The sequence below is a fragment of the Stegostoma tigrinum genome, chromosome 3, assembly GCF_030684315.1.
Source record: "Stegostoma tigrinum isolate sSteTig4 chromosome 3, sSteTig4.hap1, whole genome shotgun sequence".
In the NCBI taxonomy this organism is placed as follows: Eukaryota; Metazoa; Chordata; class Chondrichthyes; order Orectolobiformes; family Stegostomatidae; genus Stegostoma; species Stegostoma tigrinum.
In genome coordinates, this window is record NC_081356.1 from 61125883 (window position 1) to 61147785 (window position 21903).

At 39.4% G+C, this 21903-nt stretch overlaps 1 protein-coding gene across 1 annotated transcript in view; it reads left to right on the plus strand.

The window, feature by feature from the left end:
* rasef (RAS and EF-hand domain containing) overlaps window positions 1-21903 on the plus strand; it is a 60779-nt gene that overhangs the window by 24966 nt on the left and 13910 nt on the right. Inside the window, exons 8-14 of the mRNA XM_048525300.2 lie at window positions 2088-2172; window positions 3814-3905; window positions 7470-7704; window positions 8295-8435; window positions 16568-16708; window positions 17668-17815; window positions 20706-20787. Of these exons, the coding sequence (XP_048381257.1) occupies window positions 2088-2172; window positions 3814-3905; window positions 7470-7704; window positions 8295-8435; window positions 16568-16708; window positions 17668-17815; window positions 20706-20787 (924 nt within the window). The remainder of the gene's footprint in view (window positions 1-2087; window positions 2173-3813; window positions 3906-7469; window positions 7705-8294; window positions 8436-16567; window positions 16709-17667; window positions 17816-20705; window positions 20788-21903) is intronic.

Sequence of the window (21903 nt, forward strand, 5' to 3'; positions counted from 1 at the left end):
AGGGTATTATCGTTAGACTGTTAGTCCAGAGACCCAGATAATGCTGTGGGGATGTCGTTGAAATCCCACCAAAGCAGAATTCAAATTCAACAAACCTGAAATTAAGTAACAGTCCAATGGTAATCATGTAGGTATTGATGAGGGGAAAAAAAAATCTGGTTCATTTAATGTGCTTTTGGGAAGGAAACTGCTGTGCTACATGTGACTGCGATCGACAGTGTTGTGGTTCATTCTCAACTGCTGTCTGGGAAATTACTCTGGGAAATTAGGAATGGGCGACTAATCCTGCTCTAGCCAGTGACAGGCACATCCTGTGAATGAATAAAATGCCCACAGTGCTTTTTAATTTTGCAGCAGTCAGAAAATTCCACCCTTTCCCAGGCAGGCAACAGGGTGTCCGCTCGACAATAAAGGCCAACTCTGCTACACATGGCCCATGATCATGTTCCACCATCCCATTGTGCGAGGCCTTCAATGAAGCCACTCACACATACTGCTGCAAGCAATTGGAATCCTAGAAGAGATTTCGCTGTTTAGATTAAGTGGGGATATTGGCAGCTCATATGTGTGTGGGTATCTGCTTATGCCATGGTGCTATGTCTTTTGTGACCTTGCAGTTATGTGGGCCTAGCTACTTGATCTTGGGACCACAGTGAAATTTTAATTCAGTTGAATGAAACTGTAGATACTAACCCTAAAATTGCTGGGTCAGCCAAAATGACTCCCTATGCTAAACAATCAAGGTAATTGAAATTCATGTCAATAATCTATCAAACTACCGTTTACTAACTTTGGACTGTTTCTTGGTCAGGTGATAAGCTTGCTTGGTTTATTGCTAATACACTGATGAGAAGGGATTTCCCTCCTCCCTCTGAAATGAACATTTGTCAAAAGGCCCAATCATATTTAAAGCTATTTTTTTGAATACAGCGCAGTTCTGGGAGGTCTTGGAACCTCCATATTGCTTATAGAAACCTCAAAAAAAGCTTTTAACTACTGCTCATTAACCTCATTGTTATCTCTCCTCTCAATGGAACAGTGTAAATCAGTGAATTTAGCAAACTGTGGGTTCATTTTTCCTGACATGCCTTGAAGTGAACATTTTTCATATTATCTGTTGTAAAATGTTATGGCCTAGATTTTGTGGAAGTAACAGTAATGTAACTGTCATCCTTATTACTTCTGTGAAACAGACAATTTCTGGAGTTTGCTCATGTGCAATTAGACGTGTAAATTTCTATCAGTGATCATTTCCCCGCGTGCTGCTTTGTTTAGGTTTCTGTAGGCTACTAACAACTAGAAGTCACTAAAAAAAGATATTTTACGTTGTTTAAAATCTCTTGAAAATGTTAAATCTGTTGAATGAGATGTAACTAGTTTCTAAAATCACACTAGGTTCATAATTACTGTAAAGCAGCTTCTATGTCCCAGAGCAACTAATTTTATACCCAGAGTCTGTTCCCATACAGGTACACTATCTCCTATGATTTGTTATGGACTCTGATCCAACTGTGTGCGCACAGACACCCATACCGTTTGTTTGAAGGCTGAATTTAAACAAATTCTGTGTGTAGTGTAAAGGGAGAGTAGTAGTCACTGGAAAAGTAATTTCTAAACATTACTACTTCCAAAAGGTGGAAATTAAGGGTTTACTAATGCTTGTGTGCTTTACAAAAACAGTTTCAAGGATGAGAAATTTTAGTTGTGAGGATAAATTGGAGAGGCTGGGAATGGTTTTTCCTGGAGAAAAGGCCAACAGAAGATCTGACAGAAGTTTTAAAAATCACTGCTGAACAATTTGATCTCCCCGGACTTTGACTTTGAGCCCAATTCATACTGGGGTCAGGAAAAATGAATCCAAGCCACAAAGATTGATTTCTTCAAAGAAAAATCATGACAAGGGCTGTCGTTTTATCAATGAGCACAAAATCCATATCTCGGAAAAGTATAAATCCAGTGCCCCTAAATATTTTGACAAAAGGGCTCAAATTTCTCTCTCTTGGCATATAATGTTACATCCTTCTTGAAGAAACCAGTTGTCTTTGAAATGCAAGTTTGATATCTGTTCTTTCCCCAACCTTTTAAAGGTCAGCTAACAGAAAGCTTCATGACAGCAATGATGGTTTGCGATCTGCCCTGGAAAACAGTTTCAGCAAACATAAAACTTCCTTGGTAAGTGTACAACTGAAATATGTTATTGTCGTGTAAGTGGATTATGCTTGTAATGTGAAGCACATTCCCTGACACATTGACTAAACATGTTACATTTCTTTACATAAAACCTATATGCACATCTTGGGACTGTAAGCTATTTTTACACTGCATTGCAAGGTGACAAGTTTTACTTCCAAATCCTACTCCTAGACTTGAGCATGCACTTCAATGCAGCTCCAAAGAGAAAGTACATTTTAAATAAGTCATTGTATCGAATCTCTAGCTGCTTGCTCAGGATGCAAAATGTTTCATGGAATTATTAAGCATAATATGGGAGTGTTCTGTTGGTGTCCAGGTTAATATTTAACTCTCAGCCAATACTACCAAAAACCACAAACTGACACGTTTCATTTTACTGCAAGTATGACCTCACTGAACAAAAGTGATGACATTTCACAATGTACTCCATTGAGGAGATAGGCATTTTAAGGCATCTCAAGAATGGACCCATTAGAATTGGGCTTGTAGCTGGTAACATTCACACCACAAATGCCAGTTAACACCATTTCCAATGAGGGAATTCCACCATCTTTCCTTGACATTTAGTGGCATTACCACCACTGATGCCCCACTGTGATTATCCTTTGGGTACTGATGACCAGAAACTCAATGGAACCAACCAGTGTAAACATTGTGCACAAAAGAGCAAGTCAGATGAAGAATTCTGTGCAAAGTAGCTCATCTTTTAACTCCTAAAGCCGTCACCTACAAGGCAGAAGTCAGAGTATGATGGAATACTCCCCATTTGTGTAGATAAGTGCAGTTTCAACAATTGGTCAAGAAGCTTAACACCATCCAGGACAAAGTAGCCCACTTGACTGCACTTATTATTCAGTCTCACTAACACTGCCGCATGGTGACAGCAGTGTGTGCCATCTACAAAATGCATCGCAACAACAGTTCCAAATCAACAACTTTTACTACATAGAAGGGCAAATGCAACAGATACATGGAAGCACCACCGCTTGGTAGGTTCCCTCCAAGCCACACCGCAATCTGAATTGGAAATGTATCACTGTTCCTTACTGTCACTGGCTGGAAGTACTAGAACCCCCTCCCTAATTAGCACTGTGAAGTACCTACCCCTGCATGGACTATAGTCGTTCAAGATGGCAGCTCACCACCACTTTTGTCCTTTGTCCTTTTCTCCCCCCTCAAAACAATCATGACTTGCAATAAATGGAGGCCGAGCCAGGAACACCCACATCCCATGAATGTATTAAAGTAAGAAAGGTGCCACGTAAATTAATCTCTTTAATCAGCTTCAGCATAAATCACATCTCCGCCATGCGCATGAAACTTTCTTTTAAACATGAGCTAATGATCCTGCATATTTAATTGAAGTCATTGTTAGCGATATTATCGTGCTATGCTAAATTCAGAGAAAACAGACTTATTTTGGATTTGAAGCAGCAAAATGTACTTAAATCTTTACAACTAGAGAGGAGATCTTTTAAACTTAAGCCCAAGTGGGAGCTGTGTAATAAGTCCCGACTATCCTTAGTCCTCCACCAACAGCTTTCTGAAGAAAGAGCTTAAGAGTTTTACTTGCAAAATATTATTACGTACAAGTGATTGGAATTTTCAATAATATTGCAGCATGCAACAAGTTCCTCTCCAGGAAATGCCATGTTTAGAAGTAGCCCAAAGCATTCTGGATACCAGTCTCCTCAGATTTTACCATATGACAGGCAAGTATTCTTTGCACATCATAAAATCATAACAATTTTTGTTCAGCAACCAGGTGGTCTCTGCCAACTAAAAAGCAACAAACAGATGATCCTGGAATGGATATCAGGCAAAATCGTTGGCCTTATTATGCCTGCAAAAAAAAAAGTGCGAGCAATTCAATTATCATTTTGTCATTTACAACATTGTGTACTCATTCATTTTCAGAAAGACAACCACCTAATAATTTTAGAATGTATTGTCACTCAGTAATACTGATGCAAGATATTTGGCAAGAAATAAGAATTATTTGAGAGTTGACATGTTCTGGCTACGAAGGTGATGGAAGCCAGTACGAAGGTGATGGAAGCCAGTAAACACTAGAAACCACCAAGTTATCAGGAATTTTTATCTGAAAATGAAGGCAGAGGTGACATTTATACAGGGTTGGGGAAGGCCTCCCCACCAAAGAGAATGGGAGTGGGTTACGTGGAAAATCAGTTGTTGGGATCTCCTATGACATCCTGAATGCAGTGCTGGGAAAATAAGTATAACATCCTCACAATGGTGTTCATGTTTAATGAACATGTTTTTTCAAAATGCAGTTTCCTATCTACAGCACCACGGTCTTGCACACTGCTCAGTTCATGCTGATCCAATCAGAGATCAGGGCAGCTTAAATTTCAGATACTGAATTCAGCTGCGCCTGACTGTCCTGCTCAGCAATACTACCTGCCTCCAACCTGCCTCCGATTTCACATTTTTTCCAAACATTTAGCTGAGGTAAGTGCATCATCCAAAACACATTGCAAGATTCTTCCCTCTGTTCCTTTATTTGAATGTTTAGAAGAAAAAGCTGTCAAGCGCTATAGGATTTGATGTTGCTAAAAAGGTACTTTATATTATGCAAAAATCTTTAAAATAAAGCTACAATTTTACCCCCTTTTTTAATAGCAAGGTAACTGAGCTAGCTTCTTTGTAAATACTTCTGAGATTGATAATGGCTTTGTAGCATGAACTGTATTTATCAACAGTCTAGTTGTGTAGCGTGTTGGAACCTTAATCCGCAGTGGCCTATTGCTGTTCACTTTGTTCTGAGAAATACATTTATGGAAATTATGAATCATGCAATACCATGGGGGCGATGTTAACTTTTTTTATTCATCCAAGGAATGTGGGCATCACTGGCTAAGCCAGCATTTATTGCCCAGACAGCAGTTAAAAGTCAATCACATTGCTGTGGGCCTGGAGTCACATGTAGGTCAGACCCGGGAAGGATGGCAATTTCCTTCCATAGAAGGGCTGGTTCACCAATTTTTTCTGACAAATAACAATGGATTCGTGGTCATCATTAGATTCTTAATTCCAGATTCTGTTTTAAATTGTTGAATTCAAATTCTACCATCTGCCATAGCAGTATTCAAATCCAGGTTCCCAGAGCGTTACCTGGGTCACTCGATTGACAGTCCAATGATAATACTACTAGTTTGTTGCTTTCTACCCTAAGTTATGTTCTGTACGTTTTATGGAATGTAGGTATTGCTGGAAAGGCTAGAAGTTGTTGTCCATGCCCAGCTGCATCTTCAGAGTGCAGTTAAGAAGCAACACATGTCTTCCCTATCTGGAGGCACATGTCAACAAGAGAAGGTAGAGATATTAGATTTCTTTAAAAAAAAATACAGTGAACTAGATTGTTGTTATCAAACTAATCTTAGTGCCCACACTTTTTTTTATTAATTGACTTCAAATGGTATCAGCTGCCATTGTGGGATTTGAACCCATTCCCCTGCAGCCTGGGGCTCCAGATGACTAATCCAGTGACATTACAATAGGGAGATAGAGGAGTAGTGTTTTCAAAAGAAAGTTAAAACATTAACCCTCCCCTAAGCATCTGTCACTGAGGAAAATAAAACTAATTGTTCCAACATTGTTGTGCCAAATATAACACATTGTTTTTCCTCCTTGCTGACCATATTTTACCAAATGATGGTGAGTTCAGCATGGGGATAGGAGGTCAATTCAGATCTGGGCCAATATTAAAACTAAAAATAAGATCAGACATCCTGGAGACAGAATCAGCATTTAAAAATCAATTTACAATAAATTCATTGGTATCAGTCGTTGTGTGCCAAAATGCTAATCAACAACCAAGAAAAATAAAATTGTGATCAGCAAACAAAGAACAAGTTTATAATAAAGCGTGGTACGTGAACACATATTGAGACCAGGAAGAGACCTGTCGTTTGTCATCATGTCTTAAGAAAAAAACCTTCAATCGATTCTTCAACCTTAAGTGTCATAACAGTCTCTTGAACTATGTAAAGTAGCGATTGTATCATAATTAACATGATTACTGATCTATGTCCACACCCTAAGTAAATATTAAAGACATATTGAATACATTTGATAAGGTAATTTACACTAAACGATTCCTGTTACAATTAGCCATAAGTAAAACACATTCAAGTCAGTCATTTTAGAACCAATTTTGCAGAATGAAACTGTATTAAGTATTCAACTTAAAATTCTGCTAAAAAGGTTTCTACTTTCACTATCTAATCAGGAATCAAATTCTAGACACCCACCACCTTCCAAGAGAAGCAGAAAAGTGGACATTTCGGGTCGGTATCGTTCTTCAAAGGGTGATACTGCCTGGCCTATAATTATTATAGATTCACTGACATCCTTTCAGGAAGGAAGTCTGTCCACTTTGCCTCGTTGGGCCTACATATGCCTCCAAAACCACAGCAATGTGGATGATTTTTAACTGCCCTGTGGATAATTAGGGGTGGGAAATAAATGCTGGCTTGCCGGTGATACCCACATTCTAAGAATGAATAAAAAAGTGCTTTTTACAGATACTGAAATTAAGAACCCTATTTCCTACTTTGTGTACTGTCAACAAATGCCAAAATGTGTTGCTTCCTAAGCTTTTACTGTTCTTGCAAAATAAAAATAAAGCAAAATTTCCAGGCTCTCTACGTAAGTTGTACAGGTGATTGAGGGGGGAACGGTGGAGAGAATTACTGAAATGAATTTTCACAGATGAACAAATTCACGTCAAGTGCAAATGTTTCCAGATAAATTTATCTTTTCTATTGTCATTCACCCAAAATAAATTGAAGCATGGTTTTTAAAAACTCAGCGTGTGATAATCTTATCTGGACAGGCATCTGTATTCTTCCATTGAGATAACAAGGTGTAGAGCTGGATGAACACAGCAGGCCAAGCAGCATCGGAGGAGTAGGAAGGCTGATGTTTTGGGCCTATGTCTGGATTTGAAAAGGTAGCCTCTTTCCCCTCTCACTCTGTGTGTATTAAAAAAGGTCCTCTACCTCAATGTTCAACAACCTTTAAGTGCACTTCTTTTCCCTCAGTAGAAATTTGGGAATGTTCAAGTCAAAGTTGCAATGAGATGAAACTAAAATTTCCTCACAAACATCTGGAAAACTGACTGCTGTGTTGGTTTCAATGATCCCTTCAGTTAAAGAGGGTTACATTACACTTACAGGATCTCATTCCTTTGACTCCAAACGTCAACAACACTGCAAACTAAAGCATTGGATTTTCATTGTTGTTTCTAACAGGTCATCCAGATCTTCTTTCTTAGATGAAGACATGGAGTCACTGGCTGTATGTGACCCAATGCGCAGAGCAAGTTGTGAAGTTGAAAGCTTAACTGAAAGTTGTTTTGACAGTGGCATGTCTACAATGAGAGATTCAAATGAATATGATTCTGAGGGTGAATTCAAACATCAAAGACATTTTGAAAGAGCACATTGTGCACAAGAGGCCTTTGGAGGAGATGCTTCTGACACAGATGTAAGCAACCAAACAGGCTGTGTGACATTTTGATGCAAATCTTTGGTACATTGTGAACTGCATTTATTGATCCGCACAAAAATAAATGATTCCTCTTTGGAGAAATAAATAAATTCTGGATTCTGTATTTTTGATCAGGTCTAAAACAATTAACCGTGTAAGTGTCTAATTTCACAATTCTTCAAATGTTTGACTATCTGGTTACTAAATGCCAGTTTGATCAATACAGTTACAGAATATTTTGCCCTGTTTGTTACATTTCAGCTGCAGCAATTGCATTTGGTTTGAGCACAGTGTCCTCCCATCAGAGCAGCGCTTCTCCACTTGTATGGGAGGAAGGAGAATGGATGATTGCTGCATCTGAAAGAATGCTAATAATGTAATGTTATTAGGTTGAGACCTTTTAAATACACTTAAATGCATCAGGTGATTAATATTAGGAATTAAAAAGTTGTTACAGTACATTGGTCTACATATAGACACAAGAGTCTCAAATCAGTTACTGTCTGGTTTTTGATAATCAGATTCGGCAATGCTGGCCTTCTGTCATTGACTCTGTAAGTGAAAGTGTATTTGTGATTTTGTTGTAGGTGCCTGAAATTCAGGATGAAGTAGCTTTTAGCCAAGACAGTCCAGGCACAGTTCTGGAGTGGAAACCAACCCAAGCAGTGAGCCGGACCAGTTCTGCAGCCTCTTTGTCACGTGGCTACAGTGCTGCATGTTCACATCAGGTAGCTTCTGTCACAAATTTTTAAATAGTACTCTGCTTCTGTGAGTTCACGGTTTTGTTTTTTAGGGAAATCAATTTTTATATTGTCACGTAAAATTGAATAAATGAATTAGGAACAGGATTAGGCCATTCAGCCCCTCAAGTCTGGTCTGCCATTCAGTTGGTTCATGGTTGATCTGATTGTGGCCTAAGCTTCTTACTCATTCCTATCCCTGGTAACTATTGCCTTCATTGTTGGGAAGACAGTTGCAAAGTCTCACGGCCTTCTGAGTGAATTTTCACTGAATTGCTTCTATTACGTTTACTTCCTTTTAAATAAGGAGACGAAAGCTGTTCACAACACCGCAGATTTCGCCTTACCAAAACCCCGTAGGACTGCGCAAAGTGTTTATTTTTATGTTATCAAAAATACCTTTATTATTCAGTCACTCATCAGGAATTGGTTGTCTCCATGGGTGTGTTTATTTAAAACAGTAAAACATCTTATAAAGCAGACATTACACCAAACCAATTGATTTCTCTGCAACTTGCAGACCCATTGCAGACGAACTGCCAGTTGCAGTATTGTATACACTTCTTTCAACAAGGAAGTTTAAATCGTTACATTTACAAGTAAGCCTAAGAGTCTCTGTAATAGGTAAAATAATACCTCCAGATCTCATAACGTTTGGAGGAGCAAATGGTTTCCTATTGTAAGCAATGATATTGTTCGTCATTCCTGTTTATGCTTAGTTACTTAACATGATACAGCAAGAGTGGAACAGTCCTCTGTTTCATCTTAATTTTGTGCTATTATGTGTACAACCTTATAGGTCTTTGCTCTGAACACATTCTTGTCACATTGACTTTTTTCATAAACTTTCTATGGGATTCTGAATGTGAACGTATTGTCCCACTTGAGATTTTGGCAATTCTGTACTCACATTTTTATCAGGCACATTAGTCACCTTCTCTTGCATTTTTACAATCTTCTCTTGAGTTTCAGTAAGAGTTTTTTTATGTGCCAGTGAATTGGTTGTCGCTGGCCTGCCATTCGGGAACGCTGCTGGTGATGGAGTGGTTGCGATCTGAATGTTGCTCTCAAATGTAATATTGCAATAAGCTGGCCTTCTTTCATTCGTCGTATGTGAAGATTAGATCTTTGACCATGCAAATCATGAATTCTACTAGTCTGTGGGTCCTAAGATAATGTGTAGAAGTAGTATGAATTGATAGGAGCTTAGAGCATGTGTGACTGAAAAATGATGGAGTATTTGATAAAGTAGTCAACTTTATGACAATGCAGCCATTTCCATGAACGTGAAAAAAAGATGGGTGCAATTTTGGACCGAAGATGGGCAGGGATCACATAGTGTTTGTGGTTCTTTACCAAAACTTGTCATATGCCCTTGACAAATCTCACAGTCCATAACAAGGATTTCAATGCCTCAATCTGGCCAATGTTCTGAAACTCTTGCAATTCTCATCTGATCTATGCCCTTGTGTATAATGAAGTTGTTGAATTATAGCTGGTCACAAAAATTCTGATATGAGACCCCCCTTTTTTAAAAAACATCTCATTAGGAAATGTTAGTTCATCCCAAAAAGGCCAGTATGATCTCACTTAGAGTCATAGCATCATACAGCATAGAGAAGGCCCTTTGGTGAATTGAGTCTGAGTTGACCTTTCTACATTAATTTCACTTTTCAGCACTTGGCTCTTAACATTGAAAGTAATGACATGTCAGGTGCTCATCTGCAGACTTGTTAAAGCTTGTAAGTGTTCTGCCTCCACAGCCCTCCCAGGCAGTGCATTCCAGATTCCCACCATGCTATGAGTGAAACATGTTTTCTCTAATCTCTTATATCCTAAAAATTATGCGCCTTGCTTGTTGACCTTTCAACTAAGGCGAATAGCTGCTTCCTATCCACCCTGTCAATGTCCCTCAAAATCTTAAGCACCTCTGCCTTGTCCCCTCTCAGCCTGCCCTGCTTTAAAGAAAACAACACTAATCTCTCCAGCCTCTCTTCATAGCTGAACTGCCCCGTCCCATGCAACATCTTGGTGAATCTCCTCTGTGCCCCCTCGATAGCAGTCACATCCTTCCTAGAATGAGGTGGCCAAAACTGCATACAGAACTCCATCTGTGGCCTAACCAAAGTTTTGTACAGCACCAACATGATCTCCCTGCTCTTGTAATCTATGCTAGTGTCCTGTATGCCGCTTTAATTACCCCATGAACCTGTCTTGCCATGTCCAGGGAATCTGTGGACAAGCAACCCAAGATCCCTGTGCTCCTATGAGCTTTCTAGTGCTTTGCCATTCACTGAGTGTTCTCTGGCCTTGTTACAAATTCTGAAGTGCATCACCTCACACCTTTCAGAGTTAAATTCATTTGCCACTGATCTGCATATCTGATCAACCTGTCCGTATCTTCCTTTAAGCTAAGACCTTCTTCCTGACTATTAGCCATTCAGACAATCTTCATGTGATCAGCATTCTTACTTATCATCCCCGACATTCTCATCTATATCGTTTATATATACCATGAGCAATAAGGGACCCTGCACTGATCCCAGTGAGACACCACTGGCCATCAGCCTCTGTTCAAACAAACTGTCTTCTACCACCACCCTGTGTCTCCTAACAATAAGCCAATTTTGGATTCATTTTTCCAAGTTACCCTGGTGTACTGCATCCGCTGTACCCGGTGTGGCCTCCTCTACATTGGGGAAACCAAGCAGAGGCTTGGGGACCATTTTGCAGAACACCTACACTCAGTTCACAATAAACAACTGCACCTCCCAGTCGTGAACCATTTCAACTCCCCCTCCCATTCCTTAGACGACATGTCCATCCTGGGCCTCCTGCAGTGCCATAATGACGCCACCCGAAGGTTGCAGGAACAGCAACTCAACGCAATGGAACCCTGCAGCCCAATGGTATCAGTGTAGATTTTGCAAGCTTCAAAATCTCCCCTCCCCCTACTGCATCCCAAAACCAGCCCAGCTCGCCCCCGCCTCCCTAACCTGTTCTTCCTCCCACCTATCCCCTCCTCCCACCTCAAGCCGCACCACCATTTCCTGCCTGCTAACCTCATCCCGCACCCTTGACCTGTCCATCCTCCCCGGACTGACCTAGCCCCTCCCTACCTCCCCACCCCTACTCTCCTCTCCACTTATCTTCTCCTCTATCCATCTTTAGTCCGCCTCCCCTTCTCTCCCTATTTATTTCAGAATCGTCTCCCCATTCCCCTTTTCTGATGAAGGGTCTAGGCTCGAAACGTCAGCTTTTGTGCTCCTAAGATGCTGCTTGGCCTGCTGTGTTCATCCAGCTCCACACTTTGTTATCTCGAATTCTCCAGTATATGCAGTTCCCATTATCCATGCACTTTTATCTTCTGTATCAATGTCCCACATGGGACGTTGACAAAGGTTTTGTTGACATCCCTAACAACTACATCAACATTCCCTGATCTAAATATCTGGTTACCACCTCAAACTTTAGTCAAATTTGTTAGGCATGATCTCCTTCTTACGAAGCCATGCTGACTATCCCTGATTAAACTTTGCCTCTCCAAGTGGAGATTAAGCCTCTCCAGAATTTTTTCCTTAGTCACCCTACCACTGATGGCCACTGGTCTGAAATTTCCCAATTTATCACAGCTATCCTTCTTGAAAAGGAACTACATAACTTGTGCTCCAGTCCTCTGGGACATATTTTGTTTATGGGCATGCTGAACTGAATCATTCCTCCCTAAAATAATGTTTTACCATAGCTTCCGTAGTTTGGAAGCTTTTGGTTCTTATTATTTACATTGTGCACAATGTATCAGGTAAATTTGGAAAACATCTTAAAGTTCAATGTTAATGAAGTCAACTGCAGATCCAAGGGCATATCTTCTTTTTTATCCGGGTAAAGTAGCTGTGAATCTCAAGTTACCTGTTTTGAACATAATCTCATAGTTGTAACCTTGGCTGTTTATTGGGAAACAGTGTAATCTTGGCAGTGATTTGTTGTCAGTCTCCACCCAGATATTTTGTGGAAAAGATAGGTATGAAAATGTATGATTCCACAAACTAAGGTATATGTTTCCAATTCAATGTTAGAGTAGTTGGACTGCACTGCAGACGGAACATCCGAAGCCAATGCGATTGGCTAGCTTTTGTCCAGCATGTATGCTCTTCAGCCTTTCTGTGAGGTGTCGATCCCCTAAACTTGCAATTTTTTCAGAACATTCTGGTTATGTTTCGTGTTAAATTGTGAATTGAAATGGTATGCAAAGTTTCTGAGATTGATTTATCATCTGATGTCTGACTAATTCCAAGGATACTGACCAGGGTTAGGTCACAGCATGCTGGTATATCTGCCGTTGGCCCAACAGTGTCTATCATGGAGAATAATTGATGTCCAGGCAGATTGATTGATTGTAATTGCACTCCAGCACAATTGATCTCACACATAGAACTGATGAATCATTGTATGTTGAAAGTTTCACTGTAGGCCTCATCGTGGTTTTCCATGTGTGGTTCAAGTTTTTTTTTTAAGTTCAGAGAGTTAGTAAATTACCTCAGTGTTACTCTTATCCAGTAACTAATAGTCACGAGTTTCTTAAGGCAGACAACTTGAAATTTTGCAAATATTTCAAATGGTGTAATGTCATTAATTTTTCATGAGATTGATGGCATGAAAGGTGTATTCAACATGCTTTGTTTTATTATGCACATTGTCAAATTCTGGTTTGTTGGTCACTTTGTGTATACACCACTAGTGGGATGCTCGGCAGACTTTATTGGAGCTGAATAATTCTGTTGCCTAGCTTTTTATGTGAAGAGTCTTATATGAGCCCTTTTCACTGTATCTGGTCATGAGTGGTCTGTGGATTCTGTGGACCTCTTGTCTAAATGACCTGAATTCTAATTACTGAATATACGGGTTTAATTAACCTCTGAATTGGCCTTCTACTGTGTTCCAGATCTTTTAGGGGTCTTGTAGCTGTTCATTCTGACACGTTAAGTCTGTATAGGATTTTTTTCCCAATTGCTAAGCACATTTTATTGGTTTGCTTGGCTGCATTGGACACACCAAATCGAGAAGCAACAGTTCTGAGTGTTTTTCAAATATGTTGAATTCTCTTAGGCGGTTTGCTTTGTTCCAGTGTAAGCTAGGGAATTTTATTGTTGTTCTGACAATATCCCTCTAACCTGCATTTGTTTGCTATTAATCCAGCATACACCCTGATCACTTGCCTTTCTCAATTAGTTGTTAAACAGGCCCCTCAACCAGGACTGGTCTGCATACAAGGAATCTACGTTTTCAATTCTCTGACACTGCACTGAACAAAGACACTGAGCTCTGTAATTTTGGCCTGATTTAAGTCTGTTGACCATGTGTTTTGCCTGTGGATTAAATTGTTCACTGACTGTGCCAATATGATAGGCTTCATCAGCATGATGTTTTCCATTATTGTTCATCATGTCATGTTAATGATAATGGTCTGATATCAATTTCTCATTAGAGACTGATCAACTGGATTAACTTATTTAAAACATTATATCGCATCATGTGTTATGAATAGACATTACAGAAAACTGATTTCTGTGTGCAGCTTCCAAAACCAAGAGCAGACTAACTACTGGAAAGAGAGACAACCTTGTGTACATACTACAGATAGAATCCTTAAAGGCAAGGCACACAGCCAGCAATCCCTTGTTTACCATTCCCTTGCAATAAACAACAATATCCCATTGCCTTGTTAATCACCTGCTGTACGTCTATGTATTTTTTTGTGATTCATGTAAAAGTACACTCTGAACCCTCTCTACAAGAGCATTCTCTAACCATTTAAATAATATGTGGCTTTTCTGGTCTTCCCGTCAAAGCAGATTGCCTCCCTTAAAGTAGGAAAACTATGTTCCTTGTAGTATTATAATGAGACTATTAATCCTGAGATCCAGGTAATGCTCTGGGGACCTGCCATGGCAGATGGTGAAATTTGAATTTGAATAAAAATTTAGAATTAAGAATCTAACTGTGGCTGTAAAACTGTTGTCGAATGTCAGGAAAAACCCATCTGGTTCACTGATGTACTTTAGGAAAATAAACTGCTGCCCTTTCCTAGTCTGGCCTACATGTTACTCCAGCAATGTGATTGACTCTTTGCTGCCCCCGGGGCATGGGCAGTAAGTACACCCACTGCAAATGAATGTGAACGGTGTGTAAAATAGCTCTCTTGCCAGTTTTTTGCTTACTCACTTTACCTACTTGCAGACTCTGTGTTCTCTTCACAATTTACCTTCTTACCTATGTTTGTCTTATGAGCAAATTTAGCTACTGTACATTTGATCCTATTATCCAAGTTATTGAGATAATTTTGTAACTAGTTGAAGCTGCACCAATGATCTCTGTGGCACACCACTAATCACATCTTGCCAATGTGAAAATGAATCTGTTTCCTGTTAAGTAAATCATTTCTCTATCTGTGATAAAATCTTACCCACTAAACTACAAGTGCTTATTTTACATAGCAACCTTAGAAATGACACTTTGTCACTTGCCTTCTGGAAATCTAAGTACAACATATCCACAGGATCCTCCTTCATCTGTGTTGTGAAGCTGGAACGGTGAATGAAAGAATAGATTAGAAGCTGGAAGGGTGAATGAAAGAAAAGTCTTTAAAATGCTAAGTATATCTAGTTGTGCAGATACCCAGATTCAGGTGGAGAATCCAGCACAATGGTTGCAATCTTAAAGCAGGAGAAAAAGGAGTTAAATCAGAGACTATCTTCTTGCATAAAAGATGGTTAAAATAAGGGAAAAAACATGTCCAAAAATGTTGAGACTGTGATTAGAAGACTTTTGTTAGGTAAAGTTTTTGAGAGAAATGGTGCAAAAGCCAGTAAATAGAGTCAAGATACAGATTGACATTAACGTAATTAAATTGTGAAATAGCCTCAAGGAGCTGAATAGCATACTCTTCCCATCTTCATAAGCTTCATTTTCTTTGAGTATTGAAGTATGTCATGCATTATAGAACTGAACTATTGTGGAATTGAACAGTTTACAGCACAGATTTCCCAGGTTCTTTTGTACTCATAATTTACTCTGTGGAAACTGGCTGCAAAGTACTGTACTGATAATTAACTCATTTTGACGCTACATTCATGATGTTACTAAGATTTTCTACACTTAATTATAATGTACCTTTCTGTTTGCTGTCCCCTTTTACTTTCTCCATACCACCCCCTTTCTTTGGGCCTGAAGGACAGGTGATCTGTTTTCAGATTGCTCCCAAAACTGCATTACAGTGGCCAGTGGTACCTTCTGATCGCCTTCTGTTACCCACCTCACTGGATACTATTGATTGAGATGGTTACCTTACTCTGAGGAATCACAGGCAAAAATCGTTGTACTACTCAATGGATACAGTACATTAAGGATAAATACATCAATATTTGTATACCTAAAAAGGCACACAAACAATAGTGAGATAAATAAACCAATAATGTATTATGATTGAGTCATATGTGCCTTGAATATTGGTTGGAGAATTGAATATATTTTCACTTTTTTGAGTGTTACAACAGGATTTCTTTACATGAATTAGTAAAAGGCATCTGAAAAACTGCAATTGTGAGAATGCTTGCATGCCCTCATCACTGTGTATTCCCAATGCACTGGACACACTGTTAAGAGAATGGCTACTGGATTGAAACATCTGGATTGAAATAAAGGGCCAAAAGTTTATCAGATGTCAGTCTTGGCAGATGGTAGCACTTTCACCTCTGAGTCAGTCAACTGTGGACTTGAGCTGCACACCAGGACTCAGGCACATTACCAAGGCTGAGTCTTCAGTGCTGTCCTGTCAAAAGTGCTATTTATTTTTTAAGATAAGCACTAAACACAGGATCCATCTACTCTGTCAGCTAGAAGTAATAGACCCTCTGCTACAATTTGATGAAAAGCAGTGCAGTTCTAGTGCCCTAGCCAATAATTTTTCTGAGCTAATTTCACGAAAGTGAGTTGTTATTTGTTTTATTGTTTGCCTAGAAGCAGATGCTGTGGTAGTTACTGATGATGATTGTTAGAGTGAGTGGAGGTGGTCTCCTACATTTAACTCTGTGAGTTACAATATATTTGCAAATTCTTTGTAGGAGTTTGACATGCAGGATGAGATGGCTTTTAGTCAGGACAGTACGAATACTGTTCTGGACTGGAAACCCTCACAGGCAGTAAGCCGGAGCAATTCTGGAGTCTCCTCTTCGCGGCGCTGTATCTCTGCATTTTCAACACAGGTAATACTTGTTACATATTTCTAAATAGCAGTTCACCTCAGTGAGTTCCTTTTCTTTCATGTCAATACAAATCAAGTGGTTGTATTGATATTTGTATTCATTTGGACATTATTTATAATTCTCATTTTAAAAAAATAATGAAGTCACGTTGACATCAGGGATACTTCAAATCCGTCTGTGTCTAGTATTGAGTTAGCTGAGATAGACTTAGCATTGTTTCCTCCTGGGCGCTGGAATCTCTTTCATGTCCAATTTGCAGTGACTGTGGCTGAAATGGTGAAGTAAAACTAGAGTCTGGTGTGCAATTTAGTATGCTCTTATTCCCACTCACACTCCGCTCCCTATCCTTTCTCTTTCTGTGGTTACATTTCCTGTCGGTAATGGCACCACTAATTTCCTTTACCCTACCATAATTTCAATAAGAGTCCTCTAGGAGAACAAAAACGAAAGGCAAAATTGGAAGTTTTGGCTGCGATCAAGAATATTGTCACATAAATTCTACCCCTTTCCTCCCATTCATGTATGAACAATATCTGTTTTGTTGAATGTGCCAGATGAAAATTATGGAAGTAGAAACATCCATTAGTATAAATGAGTGGTCTTAGAAGGAGGGAGGAAAATAAATCCATAAAATAGATTTTTAAATTATGGCTGCAGGTATTAAATAAATTAGCAATAACACCATCTAAGAGCTGATTTTGTCTCTAACCTCATTTATTATTGACATGTCATAACTTGCATTTAATACTTTTCTAAAAAAAACTTGGAATGTAGAGAATTATATTTTCCAATCAGACTATCCAGTTATCTGAATACGTGAGCAACATGTGAATTAGCAAGCACACTGATTGATTGATTTACCTTCAGATCAAAAGCACTTACTTTGCTCTGTTCAGAACTCCTAAATGTGTTTTGAATTGAACACAGTGGTTTCTGATTGAAATGTTTTCTTTTTTCAGCCTACTAACACAGCTGGAAACTTCAAATATCCTCATTCAGAAAAGGCTTTCAAGGTAGTGCTTGCTGGAGATGCAGCCGTGGGCAAGTCAAGCTTTCTGCTTCGACTCTGCAAAAATGAGTTTCGTGGGAACAGCAGTGCCACTTTAGGTATGTTTCATTAGTTTAACCACCTTGCGTATCTTTATTTCCTCCTGCTGTGGTTCCACTGTCAGTGAGCTGCATTAGCATTTAGATGCTATTTTAGAAGCGTTTGCCAGAATGTTCAATGAATCAATTTCTACATGTTTATGAGTTGTTTCTGGCCCTGAAAATTGACATGGCCCTGATAGTTACACTAGGATCGTGTTTTGGTATGGAGTATGCTTTTGATTGTATAAGCTTTGCTGGCTCAATCTTGTTAAGTTGATGTTGAACCCTGCTCCCCTAAGAAAAGAGTCATACAGCACGGAAACAGACCCGTCGCTCCAACTTGTCCACGCTGACTATGTGTCCTAAACTGAACTAGTCCATTTTGCCCCCATTTGGCACATATCTCTAAAGACCTTTCATATTCATGTATCTGTCCAAATGTTTTTAAGTGTTGTAATTGTACCACCCTCTATCACTTCCTCTGCAGCTCATTCTGTGCGGTCCCGTTTAAATCTTTTCCCTCTTATCTGAAACCTATAGCCGCTAGCTATGGACTCCCCCACCCTTGGAGAAAAAAGTCTTATCTGTTCACCTTATTTAAGCCCCTCATAATTTTATGAATCTCTACAACGTCACCTCTAGGCCTTTAATGCTCCAAAGAAAAATGTCACACCCTATTCAGCCTCTCCTTATAACTCAAACCCTCCAGGCCCTGCAACATCCTTGTAATTTTTTTATATACCCTTTCTAGTTTAACAACATTGCTCCTATAGCAGGGTAATCAGAATTGTATGGCAGTATTACGAAAGTAGCCTCACTAACGTACAGCTGCAACATGATGCCTCAACTTCTATATAGAATGCCCAATGAAGGCAAACATGCCTAACGCCGCCTTCATCATTCTGTCAACCTGTGATGCCACTTTCAAGGAAGTATGAACCTGCACCACTAGTCCCTCTGTTCAAAAACACCACTTCATTGACTGGTCCAGTGGTTACAAAATTCAAAAGAAAACATTAAATTATTGTGCCTTTTCCAACAAGCCTAAGAGGAGGCATTTACAGCTGATTTTGAGGGTACCAGCATTCAAACTTATATCTGACTAAGAACAAGGAAACAGGAACACTATTGTCGGGATTCACTGGTCATTTGAGACAGATGGAGGTTCTGTCTTGTAAGTTCTCAAGAAAATAATCATGGAACACCTCGTACAGTTTCTAAATCACCTGTGCAACTACAAGGCCACTACAAATATTTTTTGGGCCTTTGTATTTCTTAATTTCTTTAAAGCTGTAAAGTGTCATTCATATTTCAGAAATTGTGTTTACGTAGTGCATTTCAGAACTGTTTAACATCCAAAATGCCTAGTCACCTTTGAAGTATTTTTGAAATGAAACACTTAATTGATACACAATGAAGATCCACAAATAGCAGTAGGAGTAATTAGCAAATAATGGCCCATCTTTTGCAGTGCTAATTGCTAATATTTGCCATCATCATTCCACTGGGTCAGTGTTTTTGGAAGTTTGCATATGAAGAAATAACATGACAAGCCAGAAGTTATTGAAACTGAATCTACACTTTTCCAAATGATTGAAATGTTGAGGTGACACCGCCTGTCCCATTTCAAATGCTGTGGTCTGGGAAATCTTTGAACTCATGAAAATGCCTGTTTTTTAAGTTTTTTTTCATGACATGTGGGCATCACTGGATAGTCCAGGATTTATTGACTATCGCTAATTGTTCTGCAACAGAGTGACTTGCCGGGTTATTTCAGACATTACTAAAGAGTTGACCACCTTGCTTCTTATCTGGTCTTATACATAGGTCTGAACAAGTAAGCATGGCACATTTCTTCACTTTGAGGGCATTAGGAACCAGATGAGTTTTAATGACAATTGATAATGGTTGCCATTAAGCTTTCCTTTCTTTCCAGACCTTTTAAAATTTAAATTTCATGATGTGCTTTGATGGGATTTGAACCAGTGTCCCCAGAACATTAGCCTGGGATTTTAGACTAGTAACATTACCACTATGCCTTGGCCTCCCTAAATGCTGTTTGTCTTAGTGTAAAAACCCTTGAATGAGTTCTGAATGTACAAACAAGGAATAAGGGTAGGTCTCTCAACCCTTTGACCTTGCTCCTCGTAAAGTCATGGCTGATCTGATTTTAACCCTAATGTTACATTCTTACATATGCCCAATTATCTTTCACGTCACACTTACCTTTCCTTGCAATAAGCCATTAATATGCTCTGAGCTTTCCTAATTACTTAATGTGCCGGCATAACCTGCTGTGATTCATGCACTGAGATACTCAGATCTCCCTGCATCTCAGAGCTCTGCAATCTCACTATTCAGATGATAAGCTTATTTTTTTAACTCCTTCTGCCAAACCAGAAAATTTCACACACTTCCACATTATACTCTGTTTGTCAGATCTGAATCCACTCACTAAACATATATCTTTGCAGGTTCCTATGTCCACTTCACAACTCATTTTCCTACCTATCTTTGGGTCATCATTAAATTTAGTTATCATATCGCTAGTCTGTTCATCCAGATCATTTATGTAAATTGTGAAGAGTTGAATGCTGCAGCGCCAATGCTCAGACATGTGTTTTAATAATGTTGAGCGATGGATGTTATTGGCCAGACCATCAGCAGAGCTTCTGTGGCCTCCTTTGAATTCAAATGTCGCCAACTGTTATGCCCCAGAAAATTAACCTAGAATTTTGGATTGTGATTCCTTTATTGTTACCACAATGTCACCACTGCCTCCCTTGTCTTGAGAATATGAGTGTGGCTGTGTAGTGTCAAAATATGAGCAAGAAATTGCCTCTACACTTTTGGTTGTCACTGAGAGCAGCATTTACTTATTTCCATGCCCTCCTTATTTTTCACACAGGTGTCGATTTTCAGATGAAAACTCTGATTGTTGATGGAGAACGAACGGTGTTGCAGTTATGGGACACTGCAGGTCAAGAGAGGTATTAGAAATTAGGAAGTTTTAAAGTGACAAAACTACACAAACATTAAAGCCAAATGTACTATTCATCTGTTGGTTAGCTTTTCAACAGGCTGTCATTGTAAGGTATGGAAAACAAAGAGGGTTAATTATAATCTGAAACATTGTCTCCTGCCTTGGCAGTAAGCAGAAAAGTGCAAGGATGCTACCTGTGTTGCGATCATGGAAAAAAAAACAACTTTATTTTACCTTAGCTTGAAGAAACACCACCACCACTCCAGTGCTAGTGGGTTAAGGAGGCATAAGAACATTGTTTTTCAATGCATTTGTGTTTTATCTCTTCATTTAGTTGCATTCCCTGCAAAACATTGGCTGCCATTGACAGCCTACACAATGGGGGAAGCTCGCTGTCCTGGCAAAGCTACATGCAGACTCTAAGATAATAAAGTGTGAAGCTGGATGAACACAGCAGGCCAAGCAGCATCTCAGGAGTATAAAAGCTGACGTTTCGGGCCTAGACCCTTCATCAGAGAGGGGGATGGGGTGAGGGTTCTTCCTCCTCCCTACATGAAGACTCTGCCTGCTTTTCTTTGGCCTGAGAGAGCACAATGCACTTACTCTATTGGTGTAATAACCGTTTGCCTTTTCCCCGAAAGTTTTTGTCAACAAGTTGAGGGATGTCAGATCTAAAAAACATACTCAGCAGCTCGGGCAGCATCTATGAAGGGAAAGTATATAATGTTTCAGGTTGATGGCCCTTCATCAGTACTCCGGTAAGATAGACGTATAAATGAAACTGTGCAAGTGAAAGGGGGTGAGGGGAAGGAGAAGAAATGTAAAATTCTGTGATAGAGTGGATGTCTGAAGGGATTAAAAATGACAAAAGATTTTATTGGGCAAAGGCCAAATGGGACAGGTAGAGAAACAAAGAATATTTCCAGATGAGGTGTGAATAGCTGCATAACAATGTCCAGATGCCATGTGAAGCAAGGGAAGAAAAATAAACAAAACAAGTGGAGCCAGATCTAAAATTGTTGAACTCACTCTCTAGCCCTCTGTTCAGTTCACAAGCATGACTCTGAGTATCCTGTCACTTGTCATTTCAATTCCCCACCTTACTCTCATCTGACTTTTTTGC